Source organism: Gadus macrocephalus, chromosome 19 (assembly GCF_031168955.1).
Source record: "Gadus macrocephalus chromosome 19, ASM3116895v1".
Lineage (NCBI taxonomy): Eukaryota > Metazoa > Chordata > Actinopteri > Gadiformes > Gadidae > Gadus > Gadus macrocephalus.
Genome location: NC_082400.1, coordinates 3,487,785 through 3,510,612, shown reverse-complemented (window position 1 = coordinate 3,510,612; position 22,828 = coordinate 3,487,785). Strand labels below are relative to the sequence as shown.

Genomic DNA, 22,828 nt, shown 5'->3' with positions numbered 1-22,828 from the left:
AAATCATGGTTATGGTTATGCTGTTCTCCCACCGGCTCCCCCTGGTGGCCCTCCAGTGCTGTTCCGCTAGCTAACCCGTGGTGGCTGCTTCCAGCCAAAGGCTCGTACGCCGCCGACGTCCAGCTGCACACCGTGGTGGAGAAGAGCCCCGAGAGCAGCCCCACGCCCAGGCCTCGCCAGGGGGGGGGCCTCCCTGGGGCCCCCAGCACCAGCCCTGTACCCCTCCCCTACAGCCAGGGCCCCCCGGCCGCGGGGGCCAGGGATCCCCTCCCCAAGCTCCAGCAGGGCGGGGGGGCATGGAGCGGGGGGGGGGAGGAGGAGGAGGGACGGAGGGGCAGGGAGAACGGGCTCCAGAGCAGCCTGGGTCCTGCCGCACCCCCCCACCTGTCCTCCTCCTCCTCCTCTTCGTCCTCGTCTTCGTACGGTCCCCTCAGGAGGACGCTGCAGGGGGCAGACAGGTAGGGGCGCGTCCTCGGCCCACTCTGTTGGCGTCTAGGATAGGCAAATATCTCAACGCTATTCTGGAATCTCGAAACATACATGAAAGAATTATAGATTAAAATGTATTTCGAAAGTGAGAACATAAAATACCCACAGACCCTAATTTATCTATCTTATCTTATCTATATATCGTCCCCTTATCTTAACTTTATATCTATCTTTGTCTCTCATATTTGTCTCTCATATATTTTTTACTCTAACCTTAACCTTACATCTTACTAATCTAACCTATCATCCAAATAGCTCCATGCTAACCTATCATCCAACTAGCTCCATGCTAACCTGTCATCCAACCGGCTCCATGCTAACCTATTATCCAACCGGCTCAACCATAACCAATCATCCAACTAGCTCTATGCTAACCTATCATCCAACCATCCCTTGGTTCAGCTGACTCATGCTCACTCAGTCACCTGACAGTCACCTCCTCTGTGTTTCTCCCCGATGGTTATGGGAGGGTTCCCTTGCCCTTTAGAGAGCTTGGTGATAAAGAGCAGGAGATCAAGTTGCTTTCAGTTCGCTTTTCTATTTTTTCGCTATGCAAACAAAACCATAGCCCCAAAATACAATGCCTGGCCATTCTTACAGTTACTGTAAAGAAATTGGTCTACCTGAACTTTTACTTGGTCTATTATATAGTCACCTAACCCTACCTGAACTCTGAATCATATTTAATCCTTGTCTCTTAGAAAACGCTAATCCTATAGCTAGACCGTCTCTTTCTCTCTAACGTAGGTCTAACCTTAACCCTTTAGTCAATCTTATCTTTCTCTCTAACATAACTTTTACCTCGATATCAAATCTTTATCTCTGACGTCTCTATAACCTTGATATTATATCTTATCTTTCTCTGTAACTTACCTCTATCCGTAACCCTAGATCTTATCTTTCTCCTAAACATGACTATCTTTAACTCTTACATCTCCTTAACATAACTCTACCTTTAACTCTATATCTTATCTTTCACTTTAACATAACCCTAACTCTAACTACATCTTATCTTTCACCTTAACATAACCCTAACTCTAACTACATCTTATCTTTCACCTTAACATAACCCTAACTCTACATCTTATCTCCTGTTCCTCTGGATCAGGGCTGAAGACCCCCCGGTCTCCCCCAGGGTCGCCCAGGGCCAGGCCCCTGCTCGCCCCCCCCACACATCATCATACCCCCAGCCCAGCGCCCTGGCCCCCCCGTCCTGGGACCAGCAGGAGACCCCCCTGACCCGGCTGGAGATGGCGCTGGCAGAGGTCCAGCGGTGCGCCGGCTCTGACAGCGTTTTCACCCCCGCCAGTAGCCAGGAGGGTGGTAGCCATGCCAACAGCGGTGGTAGCCAGGCCAACAGCGGTGGTAGCCATGCCAACAGCGGTGGTAGCCAGGCCAACAGCGGTGGTAGCCAGGCCAACAGCGGTGGTAGCCAGGCCAACAGCGTTGGTAACCAGGACAGCGGCGTGAGCCTGTCCGTCCTGGAGAAGGTTTGCCGCTTTGAGAGGCGGGAACACGGCGTGAAGCAGCGTAGCCTCAGCAGCCGCAGCTACAGCCTGCAGTTCAAGGTACAGCAGCACTGAGGCTATCATGTTGTATCATGTGCTCACACTGTCCACACTGTGTAACTAGCTAGCATGTTGGTAGCATGTTGCTAACATATAGTTTACAAATTTCTGACACGGACGTTAGCTAAGAAGTATGTAATGCTAACAATTTGCAAACTCTCACATGTGGCTAATGCTAGCATGATGTTAACTATTTCGGCATGATGATGGCCTTCTCCCTGTCTCACCTGGTCCAGAATGAGCCGGGTCAGAGTGGGAGGAGCTCCCCCTGTGGAGCGGAGGACCTCCGGAACATGCTGGAGAGGAGCGGCTCCAAAGCCCACCGCACCATGAGCTACAGGGGGCGGAGCAGTGACCCACCCCCACACAGGTAGGACAGACCAGTACAGTAACACAGGTTGACCAGTACAGTAGTGTAGGTAGACCAGCACAGGTGGTACAGGTAGACCAGTACAGTAACACAGGTAGACCAGTACAGTAGTGTAGGTAGACCAGTGCAGGTGTTACAGGTAGACCAGTATAAGTGGTACAGGTAGACCAGTACAGGTGGTACAGGTAGACCAGTAGAGGTGGTACAGGTAGACCAATACAGGGTCAATAGTAACAGTGGATCAGGTAGAACGGGACAGGTATCTCAGTTGATTGGGTCTGTGGAAGCAGCTTTTGCCACACACCAGGCAAGGTGCTCAGCCATCAGTCCATTGGTGCCTGTACTCTGTGTCACTGACCGCTGATCGCTCAACCCTGACCTCCACCTCTTGTGTCCAGGGGCCAAGCTGACCCCAGCTCCGTGCTGCTGAGGAGCCGCAGCACCTTCCACCTGAGAGAGCCCCCCCCAGAAGAGAGCCATCAGCCCCTCTGTGCTGCTGGACAGCCCCCACACACCCTCCCCCACCTAGACCACGCCTTCAGCAGGTGAGAGGAGCCTCCTGCACAGGACCTGGGGGTGGGTGGACAGGACAGGATATGGGGGTTAGTGGAGAGGACATGGGGAGGAAGTGGACAGGAAATTAGGCTCAGTGTACAGGCAAGACCTGGGGGTGAGTGGACAGTCTAGACATGGGGGTGAGTGGACAGTCTAGACATGGGGTTTAGTGGACAGTCTAGACATGGGGGTGAGTGGACAGTCTAGACATGGGGGTGAGTGGACAGTCTAGACTTGGGGGTGAGTGGACAGTCTAGACATGGGGGTGAGTGGACAGTCCAGACATGGGGGTGAGTGGACAGTCAGTGAACCAGCCTTGTTCAATAGCAATTCTTTGCAAACATGCCAGGGGAACATCAAACTCGCTATGTCCAGTAAGAGATCACTGCTTCATAAAAATGCGGTGTATTTTTTCATATAGCAGAGCACTGCTACATAAGTGTGCTGTGACAAAATGGCGGTCACAAAGTGTGGAAGAGTAGAACCAGTGAAGATATCTTCACTGGTTCTACTCTTCCACACTTTTGCAGAAAGTGGTTTCAGAGAGTCGGTTCTGTCCCAGCATGCGTATAAGGGCAGTTCTTCACGTAGGACCCCTCAGCCCCTCTCTGACCCCCCTGCTCCCTCCAGCTCCTACAGGGACTCCCTGAAGGACGCCCAGTCCAGGGTGCTGGGCTCCACCTCCTTCCGACGGAGGGACCTCAGCTCCTCCTCCTCTGGCCTCCTGTCCCCCACCAGCTACCTCTCCCTGGAGAAGAGGGGTCCCAAGACCAAACCCAAACCCCAGTGCCCCGTCCCGACCTCCTCCGGCCCCCCGCCCCTCGCGTCCCCTCACACCCCCAGGGAGAGGCACACCGTGGGCCCCCCCGCCCGGCCCGCCGCCCCCGCCGCCGGACCCCCGCTGCTGGGCCGGGTGTGCGGCCGCAAGCGCCTCAGCGTCCAGCAGAAGAAGAGGTCCTACTCAGAGCCGGACAGCCTGCACGAGGTGGGGGTGTCGGACCCCGAGACCAGCGCCCTCTTCAGGAGGGGAGGTACGGCTGGGCTTATATACTGATACACCGTGATGAGGGGTGAACCATGAAGTCCTCCGTATGCAGTGCAATACATTCACACGCTGTCAGTGCAGGGCTTCCTTTCTGACAACCACTGAATGATATCACGTGGGACCATTAGCTTCCAGCAAAAATGTGTAAAACATATATGCAACAACCATGTACATGCAACGTCAAACATGGACCATATTTGACGTTGTACAGACGCCAGGCGTTTCAGATCGCTTACACGCCCTCCCTGCCCCCCAGAGAGCAGCGTGGCGGACCGCAGGCGGCTGTTTGAGGGGGCGGCGCCCGGGGGCAGCCTGTGTGGGGACGGGCCCCGCCCCCAGAGCACTGGGCCCCGCCCCCAGAGCGCCGGGCCCCGCCCCCCAGCCCTACGGCAGGCCCAGCAGGACGCGCTGGCCCAGTACATCCAGAGGAAGAGGAACGAGAGGAGGGAGCAGGACAGGCCTCAGAGACCCCACAGCTGCCTGCAGCCGGACCCCGAGAGACGGACAGGTGGACTCACAGACAGACGTGTCCCCTTCTCTTATCGCTCCTGTCCATTCAATTCAAAAGAGCTTTATTAGAATGACACTAATACTAAAACACTGTCTCCCTGCTCTCCCAGAAACCTCCAGTCTGTCCTCCGCCTCCAGCCTCCTGTCCCTCCAGGAGTCCTGCCCGGACTGGAGCCTCGTCCCTGGGGAGGGATGGCTGGGCACCCCCCTGACCCCTGGAGCTCAGAGCAGCATGAGGTCTACCAGACCCCCGTCCTCGGGGTAAGCCAGCCGGATCCTACAACCCCCCTGGTGCTCCACCTCCACCCCGCTGTAGCCCAGCCCTGGCCTAGTGCTCCTCAGTGAACCAATGGCAACAGACGAGGAGAAGGCATCAAATAAAACCATATATCCCTTCAACTACAAGTCTGAGATCAACGGCCCATTAAAAGAGTTCTCTAGCGACCACATGAAACCGAGGAGTCAAGCCAGTACATGGGCTTCCATGTTCTGTTGTATTGTTTCATTTCCCAGTTCAAAGGTTGTTTCCAGTGTGATGCAGTGCTGGGAATGAGTCTGATAGAACCCTGAGCAGACGGGGGAGCAGGAGTATAGACAGCAATGTTCTGTAGATAGAAGACTGTTCTGTAGGTAAGAGACTGTTCTGTAGGTAGAAGACTGTTCTGTAGGTAAGAGACTGTTCTGTAGTTAGAAGAATGTTCTGTAGGTAAGAGACTGTTCTGTAGGTAAGAGACTGTTCTGTAGGTAGAAGACTGTTCTGTAGGTAAGAGACTGTTCTGTAGTTAGAAGACTGTTCTGTAGGTAAGAGACTGTTCTGTAGGTAAGAGACTGTTCTGTAGGTTCTGAGCTGACCAGTCTAAAGTATGCCCCTGTTCCCCCCCCCCAGCACTGACCCAGCCTCCCCGCCCCTCCTCCACGCTGGGGTGCCCTGCTTAGTCCAAGCCCCAGCAAGACCCCTCCAGGGCCCCCCCCCGGACCAGGGCCCCCCCCCGGACCAGGGCCCCCCCTCGGACCAGGGCCGCTCCCAGCAGGTGCCCGGGGCCCTGCAGGGGCCCCTGTCCAGCATGCTGGGCTCCACAGAGGATCCTCCGGACGAGAGAGAGATGGGCGATCGACTCCACCGCGGTTTTTCAACCGCCCAGCAGGTAGGCAGCCCCGCCTCCCCCCTCCTGGATAGGCTCATGTCTGTACATGTTGACCTCTGACCCCACCGTCCTCTGTTCCAGGACGTCAGAGAGGTCTCCATGACAACGCTTCCGACAGCTGAAGCCCTGCAGCAACCTGACAGGTAGAACTAGCCGTCTGTCTGTCTGTCTGTCTGTCTGTCTGTCTGTCTGTCTGTCTGTCTGTCTGTCTGTCTGTCTGTCTGTCTGTCTGTCTGTGTCTCTGTCTGTCTGTCTGTCTGTCTGTCTGTCTGTCTGTCTGTCTGTCTGTCTGTCTGTCTGTCTGTCTGCCTGTCTGGCTGTCTGTCTGTCTGTCTCTCTGTCTCTCTGTCTGTCTGTCTGTCCGTCTGTCTGTTTACGTCTGGGCGTCTTGTTTCACCGCTGGCGGTTCTCAGAACCGACAGGAGGACGACACGGGGGAGAGGGTGAGTCTGTCTGTCTGTCTGTCTGTCTGTCTGTCTGTCTGTCTGTCTGTCTGTCTGTCTGTCTGTCTGCACGGGGGAGAGGGGGAGTCTGTCCGTCTGTCTGACTGTCTGTCTGACTGTCTGTCTGTCTGTCTGCACGGGGGAGAGGGGGAGTCTGTCCGTCTGTCTGTCTGTCTGTCTGTCTGTCTGCCTGTCTGGCTGTCTGTCTGTCTCTCTGTCTCTCTGTCTCTCTGTCTCTCTGTCTGTCTGTCTGTCCGTCTGTCTGTTTACGTCTGGGCGTCTTGTTTCACCGCTGGCGGCTCTCAGAACCACAGTGCTGGATTGGATTTGATCATGAAAATGAATAACATTATATAATAATAAACGTACGAGCCTTTTATAATAATAACATTATATATATAATAAAGATAATATGTCCCATCTGGTACTGGACTGTTAAGGACCACTTTATCAGACCAGTCCTTCATCCCAGTTCCAGTCGGTCTGACCCTCAGCCCTGTGAGGGAGTTAAAGTGAAACTCACAGGAGAAACCTTGAGGATAAACACATGAGCGATTCACTCCTAACGACCGTCTCTCTGCTTGTCCTGTAGACCAATGAACGCTCAGACTCCAGAGGGACACGCCCCCTCCTCAGACCCCGCCCACCACCACTACCAGGGGGATGTCAGCCCTGGCATCTCTGCGTTCGCAGCTCCTCAAGGCAACTACATACACACTCCAACACACCCTCCCGCTGCCCCGTAGGACACCAGTGTGGACCTCTAACCTCTACTTCCTGTCTCTTTGTTTTCACTACCTGGCAGCAGGAGCGAGCGAGTCTCACCCACCTGTCACCAGGAGAGAGAGGCCTCATATCTCCTCCCCGCTGGCTGCCTCGGTGGGCCTCCCCTCCCCCCTGCCTCACCCTACCTCCCCCTCGCCCCGCTCCACCTCCCCCCTATATCACCGCGTCACCTCCGCCCCGAGGCTACTGAACACTGTCGGGGACGGTGTCACGGTGGAAACCACGACAACGGCGGCGACGGAGGACAGTGACAGGGTGAACCGCTTCTCCCTCCCCCTCCATCCCTCCCCACCCTCCACCCAGCGCTGCCTCTCCTCCCTCAGGACCTCAGAGTCCCGCCTCCTCAGCCTATCAGAGCCCTCGGAAGTGTGCCAATCGGAAAACGACACGGACGAGGTCTTCCCTCCTTTTCCGCATCTTCTACCAATCACAGAGAGTGACATCACAAAGTATCCCCCTCCTCTTCCTCCTCAGCAGGAGGTGCTGGGGGCCGCTGGGTGAGTGTGCCTCCCTGGGGGTCTCCTGGGGGTCTTAAGGTTGTCTGTATTCAGCATCTGCGGGTCACGTTAACGTGAGGGTGTGAAGGTGTACACAAGAGGGCACTGCTGAGTTAACGTGTTCACCAGGGGGTGGGGCAGGGGGACACCAGGGGGCGGGATGAACACCAGGGGGCGGGATGAACACCAGGGGGCGGGGTGAACACCAGGAGGCGGAGCAGTGTGAACACCAGGGGGCGGGGTGAACACCAGGGGGCGGAGCAGTGTGAACAACAGGGGGCGGGGCAGTGTGAACACCAGGGGGCGGGGCAGTGTGAACACCAGGGGGCGGGGTGAACACCAGGGGGCGGAGCAGTGTGAACAACAGGGGGCGGGGCAGTGTGAACACCAGGGGGCGGGGCAGTGTGAACACCAGGGGGCGGGGCAGTGTGAACACCAGGGGGCGGGGTGAACACCAGGGGGCGGAGCAGTGTGAACAACAGGGGGCGGAGCAGTGTGAACACCAGGGGGCGGGGCAGTGTGAACACCAGGGGGCGGAGCAGTGTGAACACCAGGGGGCGGGGCAGTGTGAACACCAGGGGGCGAGGTGAACACCAGGGGGCGGAGCACCGCTACACCAGGGGGGGTGTAGCGGTGTAATCCTGTTGAGAGCAGCACCTCTTCCTGACCCCAGTGGTGGAGGCCAAGCAGTTTGTTGCAATTAGTTGATGAAGTAATCTGAAACTGAATTTGTCTAAAGATATTGTATTATATTTATAACTTTAATTATCATAATTGATTGTGTAATCTCATATGTTATTATTTCTTCCAGCCTTACTTGCAGTTTCCATGGAGACCACCCCTTAACCATGGTGACCACTGCCTCGGTCGGCCCGTCTCCTCATCCTGTCGCCTGCTCAGTCCCTGGGGACATCATCTCCCAGGAGGCCCCGGATAGCCTTGGGCTAAAGTACCAGCCTCTGCCCAGGAGAGAGCCCTCTGCCCCGGAGCTGAGGGTTCAGGTTCTGCTGGGCCAGCTGGTATGTGGGACGTTTTTAAGAATGTTTTGACGACTACCAGCTCCAAGTATCCGCTGGTCCCCACAATGATAGTAAAACACCTGGGGTGTGTGATAGCATGTTTCTATGGTCACTTATGAGGACGTCTGGTAATGAGCCAATTGTTCGCTACAGAGTGGGGTCGGCTTAGCTCGGGCGGTAGAGGGGGTAGTTCGATCTCCGGCGCCTCCTAACTGAGTGACACCTCACCCTAACTGGGTCCTACAGCGCTTGACTTGCATGGTTGACTCTGCCTTTTCTGTGTGAATGTGTGAACAGTTTTATGTCGCTTTGGATAAAAGGTTTACACCTTCATACCTACCTGTTATATCCATGTTTTGTCGTTTCCCTGTTCTAAACTAAACTAATCTATCTGCCTGCACTCTGAAGCTAACAAGCTAATCGATTAGCATCCCGGTCAGCTGTGACAGCAATGCCCCCAGGGGGAGTCCGTCAGGGCGCCTCGTGTGTTTTGGGGGATGGGCCTCGAGGAGGCCTTTGGGGAGCAGTTCTCTCAACCTGTGGTTCCTCCTCCCTGCAGGTGTCGAGGGAGTGCTCGCTGGCGCCCCTGCTGGACACCGTGGGGATTGAGAGGACCGTAGAGCTCATGGAGGAAGTGTTCCACGGCTCGGCATCGACTGGTAGAGCACCATGGCAACGCAAGGACGGCAGCCTTTGGGGCGAGCACAGGTAACGTCATCCTCATGTCATGTTTAAAATATCTTTGTGTGTATAAAAACGCTTCTGTGTCAAAATGACATTTGTGTGTTAAAAAGACACACTGTGTTAAAAAGAAGCTTGTGTGATTTGAAAGACGCTTGTGTGTTTAAAATATTTTTATGTGTCTAAAGCCCAGTTCAGACCAAAGATTCACCTTGCAACGGCTTGCAACGAGACGGTTTTAGAACGTTGCAGGGGTGGTGTGAACGGGTCGTTGCAAGCCGTTGCAAGGAGTTGCAAGGCGTCGCAAGGAGTTGCAAGGAGTCGCCAGAGATTGAACATGTCAAATCGCAACGTCCAGTTTTAGAACGCGGCGATTTAACTATTTCTCTTCAGCCAATCACAGCACAGAACAACTTGTACGTCACAGCCTTACTTACCGGGACGACAGTACGGTACGTCCCGGTACCGTACTGTCCACTCCAGCATACAAATATCCGAAGATGGCAGACTTCTGGTCCGAGGAGAGGGAGGAGAATTTAATTCGCTTGCTGGAGGAGGGACGTGTCCTTTACGACGTTGGCATGTTGTTGCGACATTGCGGTGGCACTTGGTGTGGTGTTTTAAAGCGTCTTAGAGTACCATATTAAGCGCTATATAAATGTCATTTATTATTATTATTAAGTTCAACTCGTGACCGTGTTAACTGGTGACCATTGAAATCGGGCCAGACACGTAGCTGTCCTTACGAATGCCTCTTTGATTTGTCTTTCAATAAAATGTCAAAAACATTCCCATCTCATTCGTATTTGGAGTGTAATTGGAAGAAACTTGTCACGTAGAACCGTTTAAAGCCGAAATAAATGAAAAACGAATGCTTAAAATATGATACATTACGGGATTCAAACTCATACTATCGTGGGGGGGAATATTAATAAGGTCGGATTTCATTCTGATGTACCGTAGACCCACATAGAAATCTTCCGCAAAAAAAATAGAAATTCTTCGTGAAAACACGAAAGGCAGCCAGATCAACTTGTGAACTTGCGTTCACAGTTGCTAGGGAAACCACCTACCGTCGCAGACCGTTGCAGCGCGTTGCAGCCAGTGTGAACTGCCCAGTTTTAGAACGTTGCAGCCCGTCTCGTTGCAAGGCGTCGCAAGGAGTTGCGAGTTGCAAGTCGTTGCAAGGTGAATCTTTGGTCTGAACTGGGCTTAAAAGACGCTTGTTGTGTTTAAAAGCTTTTCTCAATTCAGGAAAGACATTTAAACAGGTGTTTCCTGAAACTATAAATCCATTTCTCATGCCTCTTATAGCAACAACCTTTAGCCAAAACTAAACCAATAACTAGCTAAAGGCATTCAGAGTTTGGCATTTGAAGGCCAGGGTTTTTCATGTGAACAAACAAGGCTTGATCGAGCTGCCCAGGGTTTTTCATGTGAACAAACAAGGCTTGATCGAGCTGCTTTGGACAAAAGCGTCTGCTGAATGCCCTAAATATAAATATATAATAAACATTGATGATGAAAATGATCCCTAATGATGTGATCATCTGCATAGTGATTTAGGATTGCTTGAGTGAAAACAAACGTAAATGTGCAAAAGATTTGCAGAAACGTTGGCTGTTGACACATGAGCTTCACGTTTTTACAAGGATGTGCAAAGTTCAAGTTTCAGTGTGTAAACAATTGAGGACAACTGTAAAAGAGGTTTGTGGGTTTGGAAGAAGCGTGTGTTTGGTCAGGGAACACAGAGCAGCATCTTTCTGCAGACCTTGTCTTTATTACGTTATACGGGACACTCTCACGATACATTGGGAATGATTACTAAAATAATCAATCGTCTAGTTTATTTGTGTAACATTGGTTTTACCCTTGCTCCTCAGAAGCCAAGGTGGAGGATCCCCTGGCGGCCTGGAGACAGATCTAGATGACAAGGAGAAAGACCTCAACATAACCAAGGTACGGACCAGACCCCCCAGGTCTGGCTAACCCTAGACACTGGTTCTGGTGTTAGCGTGTTGTAGACACTGGTTCTGGTGTTAGCGTGTTGTAGACACTGGTTCTGGTGTTAGCGTGTTGTAGACACTGGTTCTGGTGTTAGCGTGTTGTAGACCCTGGTTATGGTGTTAGCGTGTTGTAGACCCTGGTTATGGTGTTAGCGTGTTGTAGACCCTGGTTATGGTGTTACTGGTTGTAGACACTGGTTCTGGTTCTGGTGTTACTGGTTGTAGACACTGGTTCTGGTGTTACTGGTTGTAGACACTGGTTCTGGTGTTACTGGTTGTAGACACTGGTTCTGGTTCTGGTGTTACTGGTTGTAGACTCTGGTTCTGGTTCTGGTGTTACTGGTTGTAGACTCTGGTTCTGGTTCTGGTGTGACTGGTTGTAGACACTGGTTCTGGTGTAACTGGTTGTAGACACTGGTTCTGGTGTAACTGGTTGTAGACACTGGTTCTGGTGTTACTGGTTGTAGACACTGGTTCTGGTTCTGGTGTTACTGGTTGTAGACACGGGTTCTGGTGTTGCTGGTTGTAGCCACTGGTTCTGGTTCTGGTGTCACTGTGATGACTGAAGTCCGGTGCCGTGGCGGCGTGCCTCCACCAGGTGGCGCTGTGTGCGGCCCTGAGGAGCAGTGTGGAGGCGCTGCAGGAGGAGAAGGAGGGGCTTCAGGAGGAGCTCCGGCAGCACCGGGCGCTGGGCGCCGGCCTGGAGGCCCTGGTCCAGGACCGCTGCCGGCCCAACGAGAGGGAGAAGTACCGCGTGTTCACAGGTACTGGGGCCGCGGCCCCCGCACACTCAGGGGCCCCTACTACCATATCTCGTGCAGCATTTCAAATAATGCCAATCTACGCTTGCTATTATGCCTTTATCGGTGAATGAGCAGTTCCTTGATTAATACATTGTTTCTCCTGCCATCCTTCTTAGACAGTAATCGTTGATTGGACTGATCAGCGTGTGATTATCCTCTCATCCCGTCGCAGTAATGACTGAGAGAGTAACGCTACTGACCCAACATGAGCATGAAAACAACCGGCCCTCCACACAAAGTCACTTTACACTGGTGGCCCCCTTCCCTATCTAGTTTAATACCACTGCCTTAACCCCTGACCCCCGAGCACTAACCCTTAACCCCTGACCCCCTGACCCTAACCCCTCCCCCTGGCCCTCAGGAGACCTGCAGAAGGTGGTCAACCTGCTGCTGTCCCTGACCTTTAACCCCTGACCCTAACCCCTCCCCCCTGGCCCTCAGGAGACCTGCCGAAGGTGGTCAACCTGCTGCTGTCCCTGACCTTTAACCCCTGACCCTAACCCCTCCCCCTGGCCCTCAGGAGACCTGCAGAAGGTGGTCAACCTGCTGCTGTCCCTGTCGGGCCGCCTGGCCCGGACCGAGGTCGCCCTGCACCACCTGGAGGACCGACAGGAGGACGACACGGGGGAGAGGGTGAGTCTGTCCGTCTGTCTGACTGTCTGTCTGTCTGTCTGTCTGTCTGTCTGTCTGTCTGTCTGTCTGTCTGCACGGGGGAGAGGGGGAGTCTGTCCGTCTGTCTGACTGTCTGACTGTCTGTCTGCACGGGGGAGAGGGGGAGTCTGTCCGTCTGTGGGGGAGAGTATGAGTGTCCTTCTGTCTCCCTGACCTGGCGCCCCTCGCTCGGTGGCTCACACTTCCCTCCCCCCTCCTCCCTCCATCCTCCTGAAGCTCTGTCTCCCCCCCCCTCCCCTCAGGCATCCCTCCTCCTGAAGCTCTGTCTCCCCCCCACTCCCCCCTCCTCCTGAAGCTCTGTCTCCCCCCCTCCCTCCTCCTGAAGCTCTGTCTCCCCCCCCCCCCCCCCCCCGTCTCCCTCCCTCCTCCTGAAGCTCTGTCTCCCCCCCCCCCCCCTCCCTCCCTCCTCCTGAAGCTCTGTCTCCCCCCCCCTCCCTCCCTCCTCCTGAAGCTCTGTCTCCCCCCCCTCCCCCCAGGCCTCCCTTCTCCTGAAGCGCTCCCAGCTGCTGTCCCAGAGGGAGGACGCCCGGGAGCTGAAGGACCACCTGGAGCGCCGGCAGCGGGTGGTCCGCTCGCTGCTGTCGGCCCGCCTGGGCCCCCCCCAGCTGCTGCTGTACGGCCGGCTGGTCAGCGCCACGCCCTCCCTGCTCATCCGACAGCGCCGCTTGGACGACCTCATCCGGCAAGGGGAGGAGCATCTGGTGCTCGTCAAGGAGACCCTGCCCCCCCACCTGGCCGTGGAGCCGTCCTCTGGCCCCGCCCCCTTCCCCTCCCTAGCCACGCCCCAGGGCCACGCCTACGCGGGCCGCGGCACGGCCGTGACGTCGCTGTGACTGCGCCGCGGACACTAACGGAGCGTTGTGGGTTGTGGGCGTGGCTTTGGCTTTGGCGAAGAAGAAGGCCGGGCAGGACTGAAGGAGGTCAAGAACTACTGATCATCGGAAACATGAAGGAACGTATTTATAGTAGCCGCTTCTCCTCCCCCCTCCGCTCCCCCTCTCCCTGAGGGACAGCTCTTTGGCTCCCCCTCTCCCTGAGGGACAGCTCTTTGGCTCACCCTGACGGCTCCTTAATAAACCAATCCCTGTTCAGCAGCAGATCGAGCGGGGAGCATGCTGATTGGTCGAGCAGGGAGCATGCGCACTGTTTTGTTTTTGACGGCCAGACGTGAGAATGAAATGAAGCCATCCGTTAAAAACGGTCATATCAGAGGCTTTGCTATACCACCCACTCTGCAGCAGCTTTCAGCACACACACACAAACACACACGCAAACACACACACCCAGCTTGCCTTATTGCCACCACAGTGGTGTAACAATGTTTTGTTGTGTAGTGTTGTTTCACCACAGATCAGTGTGTTTTGATGTACTGTACCGTGTGCTTTAAGAAGAGGCCACAACCTCCTTGTTCTACAAAATAAATCCGTTATCAAAGACAGGTTTCTCTTACACCAGTGAATCTGAAAAGATGAGGTCAAATCGATGTGTGTCAGTTGAGACCTAAACAATCATATTCTATTATCCAATTCAAAGTTATTGAATACAGTATTTCATTTTATTCACATAATGATACTTTAAATGAAGCTTACCTTGAGAAACCTGGAAATCCCGGGATCCCTCAGACTCTGCCATTAGACATGGTCCCCAAAGGTCCTGGCACCGTGGTCAGATGAGTCTTCTGTACACTGAGATGGCTGAAGTAATCTGGTGTTTGACCACCGCTGACATGACCGTGATGTTTCCAACACGGGCTCTCTGCTGGACAGCCTGCCATATGGTCTGATGTAATTAATTCCACATTGGATAAAAAATATGTACTTTATTAATCCCAGATAAGATCAACTGTTCTTTAACTATCACAGACAAGAAAAAAGTGCTTTATTTTTCTCAGACAAGATAATCACCACAGGGAATCACCACAGAAAATACATGACAGCAATCAAATACAATTCAGAAATAGAACAATTAAAGAAATATAAAGGGGCAAAAAATACATAAGATCTAAGAATATAGACATAAGGCACGGTTCAAATCGACATAGGTACATTTAACGAGCATGAGCGACTCCTCTCCCACACCAGAACGAACCGCTGAGCCATCAACCTGATCAAACACCACCGGAGAGTCTGAGTGATAAAACCCACGAGTGGAAGAAGATCTCGAGTCTGTGCCTTGTGCTTCTCAACCTGACGCGTCGCTGTACTGATCACAGATCAGTCTCACTCTGTTTAGGGCTCTTTTGTTTTATAGAAAGTTGTTCAACTGCATTCATGTTTTTATTATTCTGAAGGTCTCGTGTTGACTGTGGCACAAATGCCGGAATTAATACACACTAGTGAAACATGTCTTTTCTATGTGCAAACATTTCAATAATAAACATCACCTTTAACCTGAAGGGAGGAACAGTGAGCGTGATAATACCACAAGGTGCCCTCAACGTCATTATACTACATTTAGCTCTTTGGTCCACCTCCCCCGCCCCCCCTCGCCCGCAGCTAGACACACACGTCTGAGAGCTCTCTGAAGCGAAGCAGCGTCTTGTGTTTGAGGAACGCTGCAATCGACGTTGACCTCTTGACCCCGGTGGAGCCGGTGGTCAGAGGTCGTCTCTGAGGTCGGTCGGCGGAGGAGCAGGAGGCGTGGTGGTGCAGAGTGCCCCGACCCCCCGCCCCCTGCCGGGCCAGCCCCCCGGCCCCCCGCGGGGCCCCCAGGAGGTGCAGCAGGTCCGCGGGGGGCGGGGCCTCCAGGTACTGCCAGGCCCTCTTCCCGGCGGCGTCGCGGATCCGCGTGTCGGCGTGGAACTTGTGCACCAGGAGGCGGAGCATCTTCTTGTGTCCGTGCATGGCGGCCAGGTGGAGCGGGGTGAGGCCGCTCCACGACCTCACGTTGACCTCCAGGGTCACGCCCGCCTTCAGCACCCCGTACCTAAAGGTCAGGGGTCACACGCCGCAATCAACTCAGGGGTGGGGTGGATAAATCAGATGTCATGTGGACGATGGTGTGGTGTCGGTATGGTAATGGAGTCATGGCAATGTTGTTGCCAGGGTGATGGAATCTCATGATGGTGTGGCGTCATTGTAACGGTGTGGTGTTGTCATTGGGTTGTTGTGGTGTTGTCATGGGGATTGACGGGAGTTGTCATGGGATGGTGAAGTGTTGTCATGGAGATGGTGTGGTGTAATAATGATGGGCGATTCGACCTTAATTGTGCCCTGGACAGGACGTCCGAGCGGGGGGGGGGGGGGGGGGGGTAGCACTGCTTGCTACAGTTAGGGTTTCAGTGCGCCCTAACAATTAATCCCCCACCCCCTCCCTTGTCCCCCTTGCCTTCAATTTGGGGACATGTTTGGTTTCATTTCGCTTGTTTCGTATATTTTAATTAATTAAGACACATTTGCCGCCCTAGGCCATCGCCTAGGTTGCCTATGCCGATTGCCGGCCTTGGGTGATGGTGTTCTTATAGTGATTTTGTGATGGTTTCATATGGTATAGTCATGGTGACGGTGTGAAAGGGTCTTGTGGTGGTGTGGTTTAATGCCGCCTTCAAAACGGTCAGAGTTTCCGGGAGGTTCGGAGGTTGGGACCTTAAGCTCGGAGGAAAGTGCTTTGAACACTCTGTTGGGCCGGAGTTTCGTGTGGAAGTAAAGCTACCCGAGTCCTCCGAGATCACGTCACAACAATGGCTGCCCATTTCATTGATAGACTAAAGTTAACTTGCAGAAAGCACTAAGAGGCGAACTTGTGGTCAGAGTGATGGTGTGTTGTCATGGTGATGGTGTGTTGTCATGGTGATGCGTTACCACAGCGTGTTGAGGACCCTGTGGTCTCCATGCTTGGCGATCCAGTGGAGGACGGTGAAGCCCGAGATGAAGTCGGGCCGCTGGAGCAGAGAGGGGTCGTCTCTGAACAGAGAGTAGACGTCAGGCCACTCCCCCGCCGCACCCTGCACCAGCCAGGAGTGCTCCCGGGACTCCAGAGGGACCTGGCGCGCGCACACACACACACACACACACACACACACACACACACACACACACACACACACACACACACACACACACACACACACACACACACACACACACACACACACACACACACACACACACACACACACACTATAGATAGGAGATGGAGATATATATTCATCCTCTATATATCCTACATCTGTATCGTACCTGGCGATGCCAATAGGAGGAGTTGTGCGGTCCGTCCGTCCCCCTCCCTGCCCCTCCTCCTCGGCCCTGCTCCGTGCCCTCAGCCAGCTCCCCCACGCTGGGGCAGCGCGGCGGCGTGGAGCCCGAGGAGGACAGCGAGGAGGTGGACAGGTTGTTGCCCAGGCTGAGGGAGGAGGAGAGGAGCTGGAGGCGCTTCTGCCGGGACGCCGCCAACGCTCCTCCTCCTCCTCCTCCTCCTCCTCCTCCTCCTCCCCCCCCTCCCCCTCCCCCTCCCAGGCCCTGCACAACCTCCTCCTCCTCCCCGGGGAAGGGGAGGTCCAGCCCCGCCCCCAGGCTCATACAGTTCCTGCTCCGCAGACGACTGCTGACCCGCCTGGCGACCCCGGGACGTTTCCGTAGCAACGGGGGAGAGGCGGAGCCCGCACTCGACTCTGCGTCCTCCTGGTTGTCAAGGAGATTGCCTGCGGACCGGAGAGCATGTGTCAGTCCCTCGTTTGCTGCTCGTTACCTTAATTACCGTGGTTACGGTAGTCCTGACTACCTCCCCTATGGAGCTGGTTCAATAAACATCCAGACTCATTTCGTACGATTTATATATATCACGCCCACCTAGCTCAGCAGGCGCTCAGGAGGCTTGTCTGGTGACCAGAAGGTCGCTGGTTCTGGCCCCCTAATGAAACAGCAGGGGGTCCGCCCTACAAGGGAACAGCCTGCCACCCCCCCCCTTGCATGACCGACACCCCCGTTGATGAATGAATGGACGAAAGCCAGTACATGAACCATGTACCATGTCCGAACCATGGGAGACAGAGCTTTCTGTCACGCCGCTCCCTGTCTTTGGAATGCTCTCCCTGACCACCTGAGAGCACCACTGACCCTGGACACTTTTAAAAAAGGCCTAAAAACCTACCTTTTTAAAAAAGCCTTTCATTAGTTGTTTCCTTTGGAGAGACGTTCTATCTCTAAATTTTAACTTTAACTTTTCTTTTTTTTCTTATGTAGCACTTTGAGATTGTTTGCTCAATATAAAGTGCATTACAAATAAAATTCATTATTATTATTATTATTATTATGTGTTGTGAAGCCATGTGTGTATGGTGGCATCTCCGCCAAACATCACAAGCAGAGATTACTTAGCGGTTGCCCACACCCAACACATCCTTGCACCAAAAAAAAATCAATAAACAAGGAAGCAGATTTGTACCCTACTTAGCGGGGAAGCCCTAAACAGCGCCCTCAATGTGGAGGGAGGGAGCGTACCTGTGGAGCGGCGCCAGGAGGAGCCCGGGTCCTCCTCCAGGAGGTGGCCCGTGGAGTGGTGCCAGGGGGTGGTCGTCTTCTGCTCCGACCGATGCATCAGAGACAGGAGTCTGTTGACGTGGGCCACCTTGGCCCCCGGGTCACCTGGGGACATCACCATGTTAATACACAGTAGACCACTGAAGCTATAGTACACACCATGTTAATACACAGTAGACCACTGAAGTTATAGTACACACCATGTTAATACACAGTAGACCACTGAAGTTATAGTACACACCATGTTAATACACAGTAGACCACTGAAGCTATAGTACACACCATGTTAATACACAGTAGACCACTGAAGTTATAGTACACACCATGTTAATACACAGTAGACCACTGAAGTTATAGTACACACCATGTTAATACACAGTAGACCACTGAAGTTATAGTACACACCATGTTAATACACAGTAGACCACTGAAGCTATAGTACACACCATGTTAATACACAGTAGACCACTGAAGTTATAGTACACACCATGTTAATACACAGTAGACCACTGAAGTTATAGTACACACCATGTTAATACACAGTAGTAGACTGTAGTTATAGCACACACCATGTTAATACACAGTAGACCACTGAAGCTATAGTACACACCATGTTAATACACAGTAGACCACTTAAGCTATAGTACACACCATGTTAATACACAGTAGACCACTGAAGTTATAGTACACACCATGTTAATACACAGTAGACCACTGAAGCTATAGTACACACCATGTTAATACACAGTAGACCACTTAAGCTATAGTACACACCATGTTAATACACAGTAGACCACTGAAGTTATAGTACACACCATGTTAATACACAGTAGACCACTGAAGCTATAGTACACACCATGTTAATACACAGTAGACCACTGAAGCTATAGTACACACCATGTTAATACACAGTAGACCACTGAAGTTATAGTACACACCATGTTAATACACAGTAGACCACTGAAGTTATAGTACACACCATGTTAATACACAGTAGTAAACAGTGTAGTTAGTACACAGTATTGTATTAACATATACAATACACAGTAGTACACATATTTATCGTAAACAACATGGTAATAAAAAACAGAGTAGTGCACATATAAGTAGTACAAACCCTGTTGAGGTGCTTCACGCGTGTTAACTGGTTAAACGTGTGTTTGCAATCATTGACATCATTAGATAACGCGAGACCTTCATGCTCATGAAATACCTGAATTCCAGACGCTATTTGCACACTTTGCAACATACATATTCATATTCAAAACATCAAGTATATAGACGTATTTGAATAGAAGTTAACAATAACGATAAGAGAATAAAACCAATAAAATAATTTGAATAGTGAAACAACTAGGATACTATCTATGCATAATGGAGCTAGTGTGCTAGCTCCATTATGCTCCATAAGTGCTACGGCATAACACAGAAGCTAGGGCTTCACACAAACCTGTTTCTTGGAATCTCTCCCCTGTAATTTGGCATAATTGTGTAGACTTTTAAGTAGTATACTAACAATTAGAATGTTGGTAAACCTGTCCCCAAATTCTAATAGAAAAATGTATAAATAAGACGACTGTCTATTATCAACTGGAGGACAGGACAGTAGCAGCTTGGGGAGGAACGGAGACTCAGCTCTGAGGCCCTTCAGGTGAAGATACACTGATTCATCCTTTGACCCAGAGCTGCTTCAGCCGTTGCTTTAAGCAGCTTCTGTAGCTTACTACTAAAGGCCGTGGGTAGGATGCCAAGGAGGACCTTCTGGGGGTCGAGGGAACAATTGGAACGCACCCCTTGAAAAAGAGCAATGACTCGTGAAGGAATAACACCATCATGATCGCTGTAAGGTTAAGCCAAACCTCTGCTCTCAGGCCTCTAGCTTTCTGTTCAACTCAAATCACCAAATGCACCCAGTTTAAGCCCCGCCCACAGGGGGACCCCCAGCGGAGCTCGGCCTGGTATCAGACGGAGCTCAGAGAGGTTGACCACCGACCACCTGCCCTCTCCCAGGCCCCCTTCAGAAGGTTGGACCTGCCGACCCACAGGTGAGCGTACCGTGGCGGGCGCCCAGCTCCTCGTGGCTGCTGCTCCACTCCGCTCCTGAGGGGGAGCTGGAGGACAGCGGGGAGAGCCAGTCGCTGCAGGAGGACGAGGAGGGCAGGAGGAGGAGGCTGTCCTGGCTGGAGGAAAGCCCCGCTCCCAGGGCCCCTCCTGGGCCACGGCGGCCGGACCGCCTCGCCGCCCCCCCACCGGACTCCCCTGGACCCCCCCCGGGGGTCCCAGCACCAGACCCCCAGCCCGGACCCGGCTCCCCCACCTCCTGGACGTGGATGGTGGGGACAGAGTTGGACCCAGAGCCCGGGGAACCGGAGAACCTCCTGGGGGTCTGGGACGGAGGAGGAGGAGAGGGGGAGAGGAAGGGGGAGATGGTGGAGGAAGAGAGGGAGGGCAGGTTGGGAGGCTGAGAGGAGGGGAGGGAAGGGGTGAGCGAGGGGGAGACAGAGTAGGGGAGAGAGGAGTGGAGGGGGAAGGGGAAAGCGGGGGGGGGAGAGGGGAGCGTTGGGGGCTGAGAAGAGGTGAGGGCAGGGGGGAGAGAGGGGAGCATTGGGGGTAGAGAGGAAGGGAGGGAAGGGCTGAGGGAGGGGAGCGTTGGGGGCTGAGCGGAGGGGAGGGAAGGCGGGAGAGAGTAGGGGAGGGAAGGGGTGAGGGCAGGGGGGAGAGAGTAGGGGAGGGAAGGGGTGAGGGCAGGGGGGAGAGAGGGGAGCGTTGGGGGCTGAGAGGAGAGGATGGTTCTCCTGTTGTCTTGAGGTAGAATAAGGGGAATTTCTCCTCCTGCTGAATCTGCTCTCCTCGGATTCACCTCCGTCAACTCCTCCTCCTCCTCCTCCTCCTCCTCCTCCTCATCATCACCATCCTGAGAGACTGCAGATTTGTAGCTTTTTCTGTATCGGGCACCGCGCGCTCTCACTTTAAGATCCGTGTTGTGATGAAGAACTTCGTGCTGATTGTGATGAAGACCTTCGTGCTGATTGTGATGAAGACCTTCGTGCCGATGAAGAATAGAAGACGGTTTTCCCTGCAGGTGATATTCCTCTAAATCGTGTCGAGGTCTCGTTTCTACAACACTTTGGACCACCGTCGAAGCTGGGTGGTTTTCAACTCTGGGGTCTACCGGCTTGTGTGGCCATGTGGCCGGGATCCTGAGCGGGTGTGTGGGGGCTGTGTTCCCGGGAGGAGCCCCTGCCTGGGTCAGGTGGCGAACCGGTTCCTCTCGACCTGGCGCCAGGCGACAGGCTGCAGGCTGGGACACGACGGGGGTGGAGGACAGGAGCGGTTTCTGCACCAGATTAAAGTTGGTCTCCACGTCGTTGTTGTTGAGTATTATTCCAGCAGACACGAGTATCTGGCTTTCTGCTGCCTTTACCGGGTCTCCCTTGGGAGTCGTTGTTAGTCTCGGCTCATCTGGGGAAGGCAGCACCGGGGCCGGCGGCCGTAACGTCTTGCCTGGGGTTCGGTGAGCAGGGGAGCGGCTCCTCGAGCCGGCCCCAGGGTCGCTAGCCTTCAACCCATCGGGGGTCCTAGACGAGGGGTCCCTGTTAGACGGGTTTACAGCATCCCTCGGAGCCCTGAACTTCCTCCTGAGGACAACATAGGAAACTCCCTCCACTTGCTTGACGGTGGCGACGGAGTTAACAAACTTTTTGAAGTTGTCTCGGTGTCGCAGTCGGTCGTCGTGGTCCCGGAGGAAGGGCCTGAAGTGGGCCAGCAGCTCCGCGTTCTTCACCGTGCCACCGCTGCTCCTGAGGAAGAGGAGCACCGAGTCCTCGCTGAGATCGGTGGCCATGCCCGGCTGCTAACGAAACTTTGAAAGGTTGAAAGGTTGAAATGTTCGGTTATGAGGGAGAATAACTCCGCCCTCCGACTACACCTGCATACCTGCACCTCCGAGCCCGGATGTCACTTCCTCTCGTCTTATGTAATCATCAGAAGAACTACAACGTTTGATCAAAAAGGGGTTACAAGAAGTTGTTTTGTGGCAGACCTTATGTTATCTTCAACATCTATGCAATTTTGCCATCGGTTCTAAAATAAAACCGTAACGTAAATAAAACAGGTGCAAAAGCTGTTTTTGGTCATAGTGCCTTCCTGCAACTTTTAGCCATGAACGCATTTTTCAAACATGTTAGTATTCAGCCTAAAAACGGCGGTTCACCTACACAAACTACCTTCAAGTTGTCTTTTAGTTTTAGAGATTGGGAACGAGGTAGAGGAACTTTAACATTAAATGCCATGTCTCTTCGTGAAAAAGAACTAAACCTTTACACATGAATACGGCACCGCACACACAAAGGGTTTGAGGCAGGTGGAGGGACACTTTTCTTTATTGGTATTGCGGTGGGTCGTCCCGGGGCAGCAGTCAGCTCACAGCTCAGACACTAGGGCCTTTTTTTTTTTTTGCACTGTAATATCAAAGTTAAGTGAAAGGGTGAGGGGTTTGGTTACACCTCACTCAGCCTGATGACAAGTCAACCACAGAAAGATCAGTTTACATTCAACCAGCAGAGGGCGAGTGTGTCTTTATATTAGTATCTTATCAACAATGAAATTACACTTAAACAAGTATAATGCTTTAGACTATCAGGGAAATAAATGCACACATGATCATTCAGACACACAAACATTCCTACATCGGTTAAAACAGTAGTTAATTTTAAATAGGTGAAACAGTTAAACATGCATGTAACATTTGAACAGGGAAGGG

General features: G+C 53.1%; 2 protein-coding genes across 8 annotated transcripts in view; one reads left to right on the top strand and one right to left on the bottom strand.

Moving 5' to 3' along the window:
- shroom3 (shroom family member 3) overlaps positions 1-14,025 on the top strand; it is a 37,497-nt gene extending 23,472 nt beyond the window's left edge. For 5 of the 7 annotated variants that reach the window (XM_060038333.1, XM_060038334.1, XM_060038330.1 and 2 more), the window contains 17 exons: positions 95-458; positions 1,598-2,057; positions 2,294-2,427; positions 2,826-2,972; positions 3,613-4,013; positions 4,284-4,535; positions 4,648-4,798; positions 5,424-5,682; positions 5,764-5,825; positions 6,718-6,827; positions 6,931-7,408; positions 8,220-8,427; positions 8,987-9,135; positions 10,992-11,067; positions 11,713-11,878; positions 12,438-12,550; positions 13,066-14,025. In XM_060038333.1, the coding sequence (XP_059894316.1) occupies positions 95-458; positions 1,598-2,057; positions 2,294-2,427; positions 2,826-2,972; positions 3,613-4,013; positions 4,284-4,535; positions 4,648-4,798; positions 5,424-5,682; positions 5,764-5,825; positions 6,718-6,827; positions 6,931-7,408; positions 8,220-8,427; positions 8,987-9,135; positions 10,992-11,067; positions 11,713-11,878; positions 12,438-12,550; positions 13,066-13,422 (3,887 nt within the window). In that variant the 3' untranslated portion in view covers positions 13,423-14,025. The other 2 variants (XM_060038331.1, XM_060038335.1) reach the window with 2 other exon arrangements.
- A 371-nt stretch (positions 14,026-14,396) lies between these two features.
- Positions 14,397-22,189, bottom strand: LOC132447526 (uncharacterized). The gene is made up of 5 exons (XM_060038341.1): positions 20,122-22,189; positions 18,028-18,171; positions 16,768-17,228; positions 16,390-16,571; positions 14,397-15,514 (listed from the first exon to the last, which is right to left on the bottom strand). Exons 1-5 carry the CDS (start codon positions 21,908-21,910, stop codon positions 15,085-15,087), a joined length of 3,006 nt encoding a protein of 1,001 aa, XP_059894324.1. The 5' UTR covers positions 21,911-22,189; the 3' UTR covers positions 14,397-15,084.
- Between the last annotated feature and the right edge of the window lie 639 nt (positions 22,190-22,828).

Excerpts from the sequence above, each read along its gene's own strand:
- LOC132447526 (XM_060038341.1), bottom strand. The coding sequence starts at position 21,910 with ATGGCCACCGATCTCAGCGAGGACTCGGTGCTCCTCTTCCTCAGGAGC. Across the intron at positions 18,172-20,121 it reads GGAGCTGGGCGCCCGCCACG|GTGACCCGGGGGCCAAGGTG; the intron begins GTACGCTCACCT and ends TGATGTCCCCAG. Across the intron at positions 15,515-16,389 it reads AGGGTCCTCAACACGCTGTG|GTACGGGGTGCTGAAGGCGG; the intron begins GTAACGCATCAC and ends CCTGACCTTTAG.